This window comes from Vicugna pacos, chromosome 9 (genome assembly GCF_048564905.1).
Source record: "Vicugna pacos chromosome 9, VicPac4, whole genome shotgun sequence".
Lineage (NCBI taxonomy): Eukaryota > Metazoa > Chordata > Mammalia > Artiodactyla > Camelidae > Vicugna > Vicugna pacos.
Window position 1 is genome coordinate 75,687,644 of NC_132995.1, and position 14,080 is coordinate 75,701,723.

Here is a 14,080-nt window from a genome sequence, read left to right on the forward strand (position 1 = left end):
AAAATTAGGCATGTTGTGAATGCATTAAACATGTAGATAATAGTCTACCCTTACATAAACATAAGGTGAGTGCTTTAATATAAAGTTGACAGTATGTTAGTTTTCATACTGTTTTATAATTTTGCTTTCAAAGAGTTACATTACCATACTGTATGCCTCTCATAATTAGAGAAACTGCATATCAGCCTATTATCACAGATAAGTGTTTTTTAAAAGTAACAATGTTTCCAATATTATATAACTAATACTGTATGCCATGAAGTTTTTTTTAATGATTTATTCATTAGTGTATAGGCTAGGCTACCATGAAGCAAATATATTGAAAACATTAGGCTACCATAAACCAATCATATTGCTGCTTTGTTATCAATGCATGGTTATACCTGTAAATAAAAATGAATTTCTCTTCCACATTATCTTTTCAGTTTTGATATCTAGTGTTAATAATACATATAACATTACAGTGTTTTATATCATACAAGACAACACTGATGCAGGTAACTGACAGATGATTCATCTTGTAAACAGATGATGTAAACTTACCATATCAATAAGTACAGTACCATACAGTAAATGTATTTTCTCTTCCTTATGATTTTCTTAATAACATTTTCTTTTCTCTAGTTTACCTTATTGTAAGAATACAGTATATTATACATATAGCATGTAAAATATATGTTAATTGACTATTCATCTTACAGGTAAAGCTTCTAGTCCACAGTAGGCTATTAGTTAAGTTTTGGGGGTTTCAAAAGTTATACACAGATTTTTGACTTCATGGGGTCCAGCGCCCCTAATCCCTTCTTGTTCAAGGGTCAACTCTATTCACTTCCTTGGTGATCTCGTCAACTCTGGATATAAGCCATGTGCTGACAAATCCCAAATTTCTATCTCCAGCCTTAGTTTTTCTCCTGAGCTCCAGATTGGTATAAGCCACTGCCTATTTAATATTTCCACTAACAGACCCCTCAAATTTCACATGTCCAAGACTGAACTTCTAATTTCCCCCTGTGATCCTGAACCCCATTAACTCACATTTTTCCTGTTGTTAAATTTAACTACCTTGCTTTTCTCTTATATGCCCTATTTCATCCATCAGGAAATCTTGTGTCTGTGCCTTCAAAATATGTCCAGAGCCTTACCATTCCCTTGTCTGAACCACCGTCACTTCTCACCTGGATTATGCAGTAGCCTCCTAACAGCTCTCGCTGTTTATGTATGCCTTGCTCCTTAAAGTCATTTTTCAACATAGCAACCAAGGCAATCCTGTTAAAACAGAAAGTAGATGTTTTTTTCTCTCTAAAACCCTCTAATGACCCTCAACTTTCTCAGAATTAAAGCTAAAGTCCTTATGGTGACCTGTGAGGCCCTAAGTGATAGAAATAAATGTTTGACAGTTAACCCTGCTAACGAGATTTTATTTAGGAGGCTTATGTATTACCACGATTCATTCATTATTAGAACAAATAAAGCTGTTTAAGTTGTGCTTTTAAAGATGTCTACACGACTCAGGCCCAAATGTATTGAAACTGAATACACAAATATACTTGACAGCTCTGTAACATCCTAGCTCCCTGATTCACTGCTCCCTAGGATGCCTACGCAGAGATATGTTCTACTTACATTTCTGCTCAGTGTCAGAACATTCTTAATTCAGCAGCAATGAGAAAGTTATAATGAAAAATTAATTCAATAAATTATTAATTCCTGGATTGAAAATGTAAGCTTCAACTTGAAAGCATAGGATCAATAAGAAATATATATTTCATAAACCTTGCGATGCCATATTTCCACATTACTTGCAGAATGACAACCGGTTATGAGACTACAAAAATAGCTTAATGATTTTTGCAAGATGCCTGTTTCAGAAGTGACAGCAAACCCCCAAATCTACTCAGTGACTTGAATGCTTTGATAGATCTATGGTAATGAATGTTCTTCAGTATTTTTTCCTTTTAGTCAATTGCAAATATTGAACAATCATTTTCTTTTGAGGCTCCACTGCATGTCCTTTATGTTATCTGTTTCATTTCTGATGTTCTGACCTTGATGTTGTAGCCGGTCAAAAGGAAACACACACACACACACACACACACACGTGCACACAAAGGGAACTGTAGAGGAAGCTGGATGAGGGAAAAGTGACTGTTGTCAAATGACCCTTTACCAGTCTTCTCTGATATGAAAACTGACACAATATTTTATTCTCAGACCCTGACCAAATATAAATTCTTATTTTCAAATGATTGGATTTAAACAATTTATTGTTTTGGAAACATAATTAAACCATAGGATGTTTTAAAAATAGCTGATTGTTTGGCTTCAAAAGCTTTTCTGTTTCCAAACAGGTTTAAGTATGAACGTATATGGCTTAGGTAATCAAAGCAAAACATTCAGTTCTCTACTCAGGCACTAAGAACAAAATGCTGCACCCTCCTACCTCACCGGTCCTATTTCATCCTCTTTGACTTAAAGCTCTCCTGGTTCTCAGCTGTCTCTCATGGTAATCCCTTGTGCTTTAGCTATTTTTGGTTTAATGTGATTATTGAGCACAGCTGTAATTCAGTGGCGACTTCCTCAAAGTTTAGACATTTTGACATATTCTTATTTTTAGCCTTCAGTCCTCCGTCATAATGTAAAAATTCTAAGGCAAAAACTGAACACACCAGCAAACAGTAAGTCTGAGAAGATAAAAATTCCTAAATTTAAGGATTGGAGAAATATAAGTTAAAGAATATTTTAGGGAAAATAGGATTAACCGGAGAATTAAAAATAGAGTATTGACTTTTCAAAACACTAGAGAAAAGCAAATAAAATCTGATTTATAGAGAAAAAAACAGGAAGGAAGCATAAGCCATAAAAATGTAAAATGAAATGACAAAATTAATAAATTTAAATCTTATGAATGATGTTGAAGATGTTTAAATAAAAATAAAACTATACACTAGCAAGGATAAAAGAGGGTGGTAGAGGAGATGATAACCACATTTTGGAATCTGGAAGCAAACAGTGATAACTATCTTAATAAATCTGAGAAAGCTAGCTCACGGCAAAAAAAAAAATGTGACAATGAATATATGTATGTTCATGTATAACTGAAAAATTGTGCTCTACACTGGAATTTGATGCAACATTGTAAAATGTTTATAACTCAATAAAAAAATGATAAAAAAAAAATCTGAGAAAGCTAAAGCCTAAACCAGCAATGGGGAAAGTCAGAAAGCAGAGAACCCCACTGTCAGCAGCAAGATCCGCCCACTCACCCACCCACAGTTTTCAGAAAAGCTTCTGAGTCCCTAAGGTATGGGCAGATGGCCTAGGAATTCCTCCAACATAAAACACAGAGAGAGAAACAAACATACAGAAAAAAGCAAATTGGGGAAAACTTGCTGTGCAGAGAGTAAAACTGAAAAAAAATCTATCCTCAAATAGGGAAAACATTGCATCCAAGGAACAAGAAAAACGTACTATAAAGAAGGGAAATTTCGTGTGGCATTTTTATATGAGGAATCTAAAAATAATGATAATAATAAGGACACAGAGGAACTACATATTATTTATAACTTAGATGATTGATTTCATGAATATGTGTGAACACATTTGACTGTCCTTTATGATTGGATTACCACATTCTGTTGATTCCTATTTTGTGATTGGCTTTGTTCCTTTGATAACTATGTAAGTTTAAAATTCTAAGCTCTAGTCTGTTCTTAGAAACAATAATCAGTACATACATATGAACTAAAAAAAGTGCACTATAGTGTATATATGTATTTACATGCAGTATCATGTATATGTGCAGTTGATCTGTAGTAATTCTACCTAATAAAGCTGAAAAAGGAAAAAAAGAAGGAAAATTTCAAAGAATAAAATAAAAATATATAATAGCATTAGTGAGAAATGGAAAACTGAATTGGAAGGATTGGGAGATAAAGTTGAGGAAATGCACCAAGAAGTAAAGCACAAAGACAAACAGATTAGCACGAAGGAAAAGATATTATAGGTCTTGTGACTGAACAGTAGGAGATGAAAAATACAGAACAGAGGAAACAGAAGAAGGAGAAACTGTCAAATTAAAGAAAATTTTCTAGAACTGAAGGACATGCGTTTCCAAACTGAAAGGGGACGCCAAATGACTGGGACAACAGATGAAAATACACCCGTATCAAGCACAGAGTCATACTGTTTTACAACATTGCGGAAAAAGAGAAAATCTTAAAATTCTTAGGCTACTTACAGAGAGTCAAGAATAGTATTGGACTTCTCAGCAACAACACTGGAAACAACATATTCAAAATTTGGATGTAAAATTGTGGGCAGAGGATTTGAATAGACATTTTCCCAAAGAAGATATACAGATGGCCAACAGGCACATGAAAAGATGCTCAGCATCACTATTCATCAGAGAAATGCAAATCCAAACTGCAGTGGTATCATCTCACACTTGTCAGAATGGCTGTTATCAAAGGGACAACAAATAACAAGTGTTGGCAAGGATGTAGAGAAAAGGGAACCCTCAGGCCCTGTTGGTGGGAATGTAAATTGGCACAGCCACTATGGAAAACAGTATGGAGATTCCGCAAAAAATTAAAAATGGAATTACCATATGATAGAACAATTCTACTCCTGAGTATTTATCTGAAGGAGATGAAAACACTAGTTAGAAAAGATATATAACCCCTATGTTTATAGCAGCATTATTTACAATAGCCAAGACATGTTATACAACCTAAGTGTCCATCAACAGATGAATGGATAAAGAAGATGTGGCATATATATACAATGGAATATTACTCAGCCATAAAAATAGAATGAAATTTTGTTATTTGCAACAACATGGATGGACCTGGAACGTATTATTCTTAGTGAAATAAGTCAGAGAAAGATGAATAATACTGTATATTATCACTTGTATGTGGAATTTTAAAAATGAAACAAACAAGTGAATATACCAAAATAGAAACAGACCTACAAATATAGTGGTTACCAGTGGGGACAGGGAAGGGGGAGGGGCAATATTAGGGGAGGGGATTAAGAGGTATAAATTACTATGTTTAAAATTAAGCTTCAAGGATATACTGTACAGCACAGGGAGTATAGCCAATATTTTATAATAACTTTACATGGAGTATAATCTATAAAAACATTGGGTCACTGTGTTGTACATCTGAAATTAATATAATATTGTAAATCAACTGTACTTCAGTTTTTTTAAAGTACAGTTACTCCAGGTGGAAGAAATACTGAATGGAAGAAAAAGTAATCATGTTACTTATTTAGCAGTACATAATTTTTTTCATGGTTGTAATAATGTAAACTCTAAATTTTGATAAAACTAAAATTATGGTACAGATATGTTGGGGAATGGATGTGGGTAAATGAGAACCAAATTCTCATTTTCCAAAGTGAGATGACAATAGATGATGTCTGAAACTGAAAAGTTAGTTTGTGACAGATTCTGTCACAGAGAATTCATGTTATTTAGAGAAACAGCAGCAAGTAAGAAATAGCTAGGAAGAGACTTGGAAGTGGTTGCTGGAGGAAGTGGGATTTGAGTAGGTGGAGCCAGGCAGGGGGCTGATGTTTGTTTTTTACTAAGACTTGCAGAACTATTTCGCTCTTTAAACTATATTTGATGAAAATAAAAACTGAAAGGTATGGGTCTTTTTCCTAATTAGTTCTGTGCTTTTAAACTCATTTGATTTGTTTGGCGTGCAAAAATTTTGATGAAAATAGTAAAGATTATCATTTCTTTTAAAGACACAATGAGACCATTCTTAATGTTTCACTTACAATATCACTATAAAAATTAAGAAAAATAATTCTCATTGCTTTCAGTATTTTAATTAAACATTTTTATTATATAAATAATTAATGTGTTTAATGTAAAAAGCAGGAAGAATAGTTTAACATCAACAACCAATCCCAAAATCCAGAGCTGACCACTACCAATACATTAGGCATTTATTTTTAGTTACATATTCATATGTAGTACATCAGTCAGGTGTTTGTTTGACTGCACATAGGAGAACATCTAAATCAACAGTAGTTTAAAATACTGAGTTTAACATACAGAGTTCTCTTCCCTCAGGTAACAGCGGCCCTGTGTAGGGAGTCCAGGGTTGGTGTACAGGTTTCATGAGGAATTCAGGGACCTGGGTTTCCACTGCCGTCGCTGGAGGATGGCCCTCATCTTCAGGTACAAAAAAAGGGGCTGATAGAGCACATCTGGGCTCCAGACAGCTTGACAGAGGAGAGAAGAGGAGGAAGGCCCACCCTCTTCAGAGAAATTTTCAGGAAGTACTGCTCAGCAGTTTTACTTACACCTCATTGGTCAGAACCTAGTCACATGGTTACAGCTGGCAGCAAGAAGGGCAGGGAACTGTAGGCTTCACTTCTGCCCAGCTGTGCAGTTCAGGGTTCTGTGGGGAAGGGGAAAGGAGAATAGAGTTTAGGGGAGGATAAAGCAGTTGCACGCGTCAGGATTGTCCAGAGAAGCAGAACCAATATGATACATATCTCATATATGTATATATATGAGATTTTATTTTAAGGAATTGGCCTACAGGATTATGGGGGCTGACAAATCTGAAATTTGTAGGGAAGGCTGGAAATTCAGGCAGAATTTCTTCTTCAGGAAACCTGTTTGTGTTCTTAAGGCCTTAAACTAATTGAATGAGGCCCACATTATTGAGGATAATGTCTATTTAATGACTGTTACGTACACCTACAAAATACCTTCACAGCAACACTTAGATTAGTGCTTGATTAAATACCTGGGTACCATAGCCTACCCAGATTGATACACAAGACTGTCACAGCAGTCTTTGTCATAAATAGATTATACTGCTTATGTGTATACATTGTATCTAACGCCTTCATTTCATGGTGAGCATTCCCCAAGTCATCAAATAGTCTTACCAAACCTGATACTTAGTATGAGTGGCTTACTGTCCCAACATACCAAGATAACTTATTTATCTATTCTTATGTTTCAGGACATTAAAATACTATACACATGTATGTGTATATATTTTAACTACTTCTGATTATTCATTAAATTTCTGAAAGTAAGATTACTGATTCAACAGTAGTGAAGATTTTTAAGGCCCTTATTCCTGTTCCAACGTGCTTTCTGGAAAGTTGCACCAGTTTACACTTACACAACGTATATGAATGAAGTGCCCATCTCACTGTACTCTAGACATTAGGTTTCATAATTTTATCTTTACAATTAAGTAGACGAACATATTTTGCTTTGTTCCTCTTTATTAACTAGCATGTAAAACATTATATCATTCACTGTATTTTTATTGATCACTTCTAATTCTTCTTTTGTTAATTTTGTTTTTTACTTTTTGCCTAATTTTCTATTGGGCTGCTAGTATTCTTCTGATGAGTACATGAGTTATATATTAAGAATATACATCTTTGTCATATCTCTTGTAAATGATCCCTAATTTGCTCTCCTCCTTTTTTCTTACTGTAAAGTTTTTAGGATATAACTTACTTAAAGAAACTATATGTATTTCAGCTTTTCACTTAGGGTAAACATTCAATCAAAATTAATAAAGATACGTTATTGATGACTAAAATAAAGGGAACTGAAACATGAAAGTGAGATTATTTTCATACACAAATGAAGCATATTGCCCACGGATGAGTCAGGTAACCAGTCACATCTTTCCAAAAACAGTGCTTGGGAAAACTCAATTTATTTTCCCCTAAGAATTCCTACATATGTAATATTTTTCTTCATTTGGCACTAGTATTACTAACTTTAGAATCTACTGACTGAACTGTGGTTTCCAAGATGTCAGATTATGTTCAAATAAATTTTGAAGATCTGTAATTTTTAGAAAAAATTTACGGGAGAATGAATTAAACAATGATCTTATGATTTATTTCCTGCTTCTAAAGAAACTTGAAAATTAAAAAGCAGCGAGTAGGGGTGTTAAATCTCTGATGGCAGCAAACAGCTGCTTGACCCACACATGCTGTCAGTCAATCTGTGGTAGCACAGACTGGCGCAGGCATTTGTGCCATGCATGACAGCCCCGGATGTTTTCATTTCCTCAGCAGTTTTTAGACTTTCTTACCCCGTTGAGTATGAAAGTACAATTGCCCCACATGCTGTTCTTGGATTGATTTGAATGTAATCTGCCCAGAATTTTAGCTTGATTTTCAAAATTAAAAGTGAAATTGAATTCTAAGCAAGGTATGTGATTTGACCCATAATTTACACTTGTATAGTATGATAATCCTTGGAATAGTTCTTCCAGTTTAATGTATTTCAGTTGGTTAGTTGAGTCTAATTACCTCCAATAATTTTTTATGTTGGCAGAATGTCTAATTAGTTTTCATTCATGATTCCTAAGTAATTCAAATGTTTGGTGGATATTTACTTATTTACTTATGATAGTTTCACTTACCAAATTTATCATTGCTTATTAAATCTATTCATATTTTCAAAAACTTTCTTTTATAGTTCTTTTTCTGATGCTGCTTTGAGTCTAATTAAACATCTTTTCATTGTTTACCAGCCATTTGCATTTTAACTTTTGTAAAAAGAAAACAAAATTTCCCCCAGTTCATCTTTTGCCTCTTCATTCTGTTCATGTTTGGGGCATATACTAGTTCTAAATTTTAAATAACCAAATTACCAATCTTATATTTTATGTTTTATGTTTTGGAGTTCCATGTGTTTTTTCTGGGTTTCATGTGCTTTCTTACTGCGGGAATATATTAAAGAGTCACAATGTTATCTTTTTTTCTTTTTATTGAAGTATAGTTGATGTACAGTATTATGTGTTACAGGCATACAGTATAGTGATTCACAGTTTTTAAAGATTATATACCATTTATATTATAAAGTAATGGCCATATTCCCTGTGTTGTGCAATATAGCCTTGTAGCTTATTTTATACCTGATATTTTGTGTCTTTTAATCCCCTACCCCATATTGCCCCTCACCCTTCCCTCTCCCCACTGGTAACCACTAGTTTGTTCTCTATATTTGTGGGTCTGCTTCTTTTTTGTTATGTTTACTACTTTGTTGTATTTTTTAGATTCCACATGTAAGTGATATCGTACAGTATTTGTCTTTCTCTGTCTGGCTTATTTCACTTAGCATAATACTCTCCAAGTCCATCCATGTTGTTGCAAATGACAAATTTCATTCTTTTTTATGGCTGAGTACTATTACAATGTATATATTATACCACATCTTCTTTAAAATTTTTTTTAATTGAAGTATAGTTGATTTACAATGTTGTATTAGTTTCTGGTGTACAGCATACAGTTTTTATACACACACACTCACACATATATGTACATATATACATATACATATTCTTTTTCATTACAGGTCACTACAAGCCATTGAATATAGTTCCCTGTGCTCTACTGTAGGCCTTTGTTGTTTATCTATTCTGTACATAGTAGTTTGTGTCAGACAATCCCAAACTCCCAATTTATCCCTCGCTCCCCCCCACCTGTTTGTTTTCTATGTGCTTGAGTCTTTCTGTTTTATAAAGAAGTTCGTTTGTGTCATTATTTTAGATTCCACATATAAGTGATATGTAATACTCTGACTGACTTCACTTAGTATGATAATCTCTGGGTCCATTCATGTTGCTGTAAATGGCATTATTTCATTCCTTTTTGTGGCCGAGTAGTGTTCCATTGTGTCTGTGTGTGTGTATATAATATTGTATATACGCATGCGCACACACACACACATACACACAAACACCGTTTTTTCTCTATCCATTCGTTGATGAACATTTAGGTTGCTTCTATGTCTTGTCTGTTGTAAAAAGTGCTATGAACATTGGGGTACATGTGTCTTTTTGAATTAGAGCTTTCTACAGATATATATGCCCAGGAGTTGGATTAATGGATCATATGGTAACTCTATTTTTAGTTTTTTAAGGACCCTCCATATTATTCTTAATAGTGGCTACACCAAATTATTCACATTCCCTCCAACAGTGTAGAAGGGTTTCTTTTTCTCCACACCTTCTCTAGCGTTTATTATTTGTAGACTTTTTGATGTTGGCCATTCTGACCAGTGTGAAATAATTAGAGATGCTGAGCATCTTTTCATGTGCCTGTTGTCCCTCTGTAGGTCTTCCTGGGAGAAATGCCTTTTAGATCTTCTGCCCATTTTTTGATTGGGTCGTTTTGTTGTTGTTGTTATTGAGCTGTGTGAGCTGCTTATATGTTTTGGAAATTAATCCCTTGGTGGTCGCATCATTTGCAAATATTTTCTCCCATTCCATTCATTGTCTTTTCACTTTGTTTATGGCTCCCTTTGCTGTAGACAAGCTTTGAAGTTGAATTAGGTCCCATTTGTTTATTTTTGGTTTTATTTCCATTACTCTAGGAGACAGGCCCAAAAAAATATTGGTGGGATTTATGTCAGAATGCTCTGCCTATGTTTTCCTCTAGGAGTTTTATAGTATCCAGTCTTATATGTAGGTCTTTAATCCATTTTGAGTTTATATACCACATCTTTATCCATTCATTTGTTGATGGACACTTAGGTTGGTTCTGTACTTTGGCAATGGTAAATAATCACACCCATTTTCTTATAGTACTCTTTGGCTTCGTTGCTTAGAGTTAATTTTTGGTATCTACGGAGATACTATTTTTCTATATTTGACCTATTAATATGAATTTACTATGTGAATAGGTTTCCCAACCTTAAATTGCCTTGTATTCCTCAAATAAATTGCCACATATTATTTTAATATATTTCTGGATCTTTAAGGAATTTTGCATTGATTATTATAAGTGATTTTTTTCCACAATTTTCTCTTCTATGCTGTCTTTACTTAGATTTTGGTGATAATATTATGACGGCTTCTTAAACTGCATCAAGAAGCTTTTCTTTTCTCTAATACTCCAAAATGGTAAGATATTGAATGCTTTCTCAGTTTCTTCAAAGGTTAATAATCTGCAGATTTTCTGTCTCTTTTTGAGCCTATTTTGGTAATTATGTTTCACTAGAAGTCACTAGTTTCATCCAGGTTTTCTACTGTATTTGTATGTAGTTGTGCAATATATTATAATTTCTGTTGCTTTTTCCTGTGTAATATTGTGTGTTTATGCTTTTTTCTCCATTGAGCTAGTGTATAAGTTCTTTTGTTTCTAAGAATAAGCCCTTAGATTTATCAATTTCACTCTTTTTATAATTTCTAATTAAGTTCCATTATTGCCTGTATTCATTCCTTTCTTCTACTCTTTTAATTGAATTTAATGTTATTTTTGTAGCTTCTTGAGCTTGTGTTCTCTGTAATTCCTCCCAATCAGAAAACTGTGGTTAAGTATTCTACTTACTTTATTGACTTTAAAAATAAATTATGCATGTTTTGAGAGTTGTATGGATTGAAGTAAAAGGACGGTTTTGTAAGAGTATTAGATATCCTCTTCCCTAAGTATGTAATTGTTTAAATGCAGGTATATTTCTATTTTAATTTTTTATCTAGCTCTCCTGTCAGACTAAAATTGAGCACAAATTGAATTAAAAGAGGTAAATTTCAGAACATTTTATATGAAAACCCTTTTAGGGGAAAATACTGTATTTTTTGCTGTGAAGGTACTTTTCCTAACATCTTCCTGATTTGGAAATTCATTATTTAATTCATTAGTATAAATGTTATTATAAAATACAGAATCAGAATAGAACTGAACTTCTCAGATTAGAATTATAATTCTTGTGCTAATATTGGCTATATTTGGAAGTAATTAAAAAACCACTGTATGGAAGATGAATCATGAACACTCAAAGTAACGTGTAGTATTAACATGATAGAAATGGACACTTCTCACATCTAACTAAGCTGGACTCAAACTGGTCTTGATATGAGAATTTATGGTATAACTAATACAGATGTCACTGGGAAAAGGTATGTAGATAATTCCAACCCCAAAATAGCTCCTGCAATAAATAATTAAACTAAGATAAATTAAGTTCCCACCTCCCCCCCAAAAAACTAGGAGGAGTTGGAGTGGAGTGGAAAAATAGTAGTCTGTTGTGTTTCTGAATTCTGAAAGACATTTTATACCTTGGTTGTCTCACTTGCATCTCAAATGTGACATGTCCAGATTGGAAAGTATCCTTTTTCCAACCACAGACCATCAGGCTTCCAGTTCTTACCTGTTAGAATTCTGGGGTATGGAGAGGGATCACCTTTATCCCTTATTTCAAGTCTTCACACTCAGTTGGTAACCACATCTTGTTCATTCTGCCTCCTAATCATCTCTCAGATCCATCCTCTTATTTTTATCTTCACTGTTATATCCTTAGTATGGGCCTCTTTCTTTTCCCCTTAAATAATCCAATGACCCCCTTACAGGTCCTCCTTCCTCCAGTCTCTTTTTCTATTTTTCCATACTATATGGCTATAGTAATCTTAATAAAATGGCCTATAATGTGTTTGCCTTTGATTTAATATATTTAAAGTATTCAGTATGTTTGCCTAAATGGCTTTCCCACAGTCCTTGGCGTGGCTTACAGAGATCATATTTTGGCTTGCCTGTACTTGTCCAGCTTTATCCAAAAAAATCCAATGGACTAGTCTCGGTGTGCACCTTAATTGACATTTCAAACAGCACTTGGGACTGTTAACTGCTACTACTTACCTAAAAACAAACAAATATATTTATTTTTCTGTGCCTTGTAGAAAACATGGAAAATACGTGAGTAAAAGATAAAAATAATAATCACCACTTACCATAACCACCATTAACACTTATTCCCCTCAAGTCTCTTTTTTCATGTACTTATATAAGTATAGAATGTTTTATTTATAAATATTTTTTCTTATAACTACCTTCTCTTGACATTAAACAGGTTTTTTGAAAACAATTTTAATCATTGTGTAATGTATTATATAGATTTACCACAATTTATTTAGCCTTTCTCCTACTGTTGACATTTAGCTAGTTTTCAGTTATATATCTAGCTCTCTGATAAACATTTTTGTAGACAAATCTTTGTCTTAGATTCTTCTTTTATTTTTAACATTTTTTATTGATTTATAATAATTTTACAATGTTGTGTCAAATTCCAGTGTAGAGCTCAATTTTTCAATTATACATGAACATATATATATTCATTGTCACATTTTCTCCTCTGTGAGCTATCATAAGATCTTGTATATATTTTCCTGTGCTATACAGTATAATCTTGTTTATCTGTTCTACATTTTGAAATCCCAGTCTATCCCTTCCCACCCCCTGCCCCCTTGGCAACCACAAGTTTGTATTCTATGTCTATGAGTCTGTTTGTTTTGTATTTATGTTTTGTTTGTTTTGCTTGTTTGTTTGTTTTTGTTTTTGTTTAGATTCCACATATGAGCGATCTCATACAGTGTTTTTCTTTCACTTTCTGGCTTACTTCACTTAGAATGACGTTCTCCAGGAGCATCCATGTTGCTGCAAATGGCATTATGTTGTCAGTTTTTATGGCTGAGTAGTATTCCATTGTATAAATATACCACTTCTTCTTTATCCAGTCATCTGTTGATGGACATTTAGGCTGCTTCCATGTCTTGGCTATTGTAAATAGTGCTGCTATGAACATTGGGGTGCAGGTGTCATTTTGAAGTAGGGTTCTTTCTGGATACATGCCCAGGAACGGGATTCCTGGGTCATATGGTAAGTCTATTCCTAGTCTTTTGAGGAATCTCCATACTGTTTTCCACAGTGGCTGCACCAAACTGCATTCCCACCATCAGTGTAGGAGGGTTCCCTTTTCTCCACAGCCTCTCCAGCATTTGTCATTTGTGGATTTTTGAATGATGGCCATTCTGACTGGTGTGAGGTGATACTTCGTTGTAGTTTTGATTTGCATTTCTCTGATAATTAGTGATATTGAGCATTTTATCATGTGTCTATTGATCATTCGTATGTCTTCCTTGGAGAATTGCTTGTTTAGGTCTTTTGCCCATTTTTGGATTGGGTTGTTTGTTTTTTTCTTATTAAGTCATATGAGCTGCTTGTATATTCTGGAGATCAAGCCTTTGTCGGTTTCATTTACAAAAATTTTCTTCCATTCCGTTGGTTGTCTTTT

At 33.9% G+C, this 14,080-nt stretch overlaps 1 protein-coding gene across 2 annotated transcripts in view; it reads right to left on the reverse strand.

Moving 5' to 3' along the window:
* Positions 1-5,937: 5,937 nt before the first annotated feature.
* BTBD8 (BTB domain containing 8) overlaps positions 5,938-14,080 on the reverse strand; it is an 83,867-nt gene continuing 75,724 nt past the window's right edge. Inside the window, exons 18-19 of one of the 2 annotated variants that reach the window (XR_012076047.1) lie at positions 6,325-6,422; positions 5,938-6,193 (exon numbers count right to left, since the gene is read on the reverse strand). Coding sequence is in view for 1 of the 2 variants with exons in the window: in XM_072968265.1 (XP_072824366.1) it covers positions 6,415-6,422 (8 nt within the window). In the remaining variant the exon portion in view is untranslated. Of the gene's footprint in view, positions 6,423-14,080 lie in introns of both variants that reach the window. The other variant, XM_072968265.1, reaches the window with a different exon arrangement.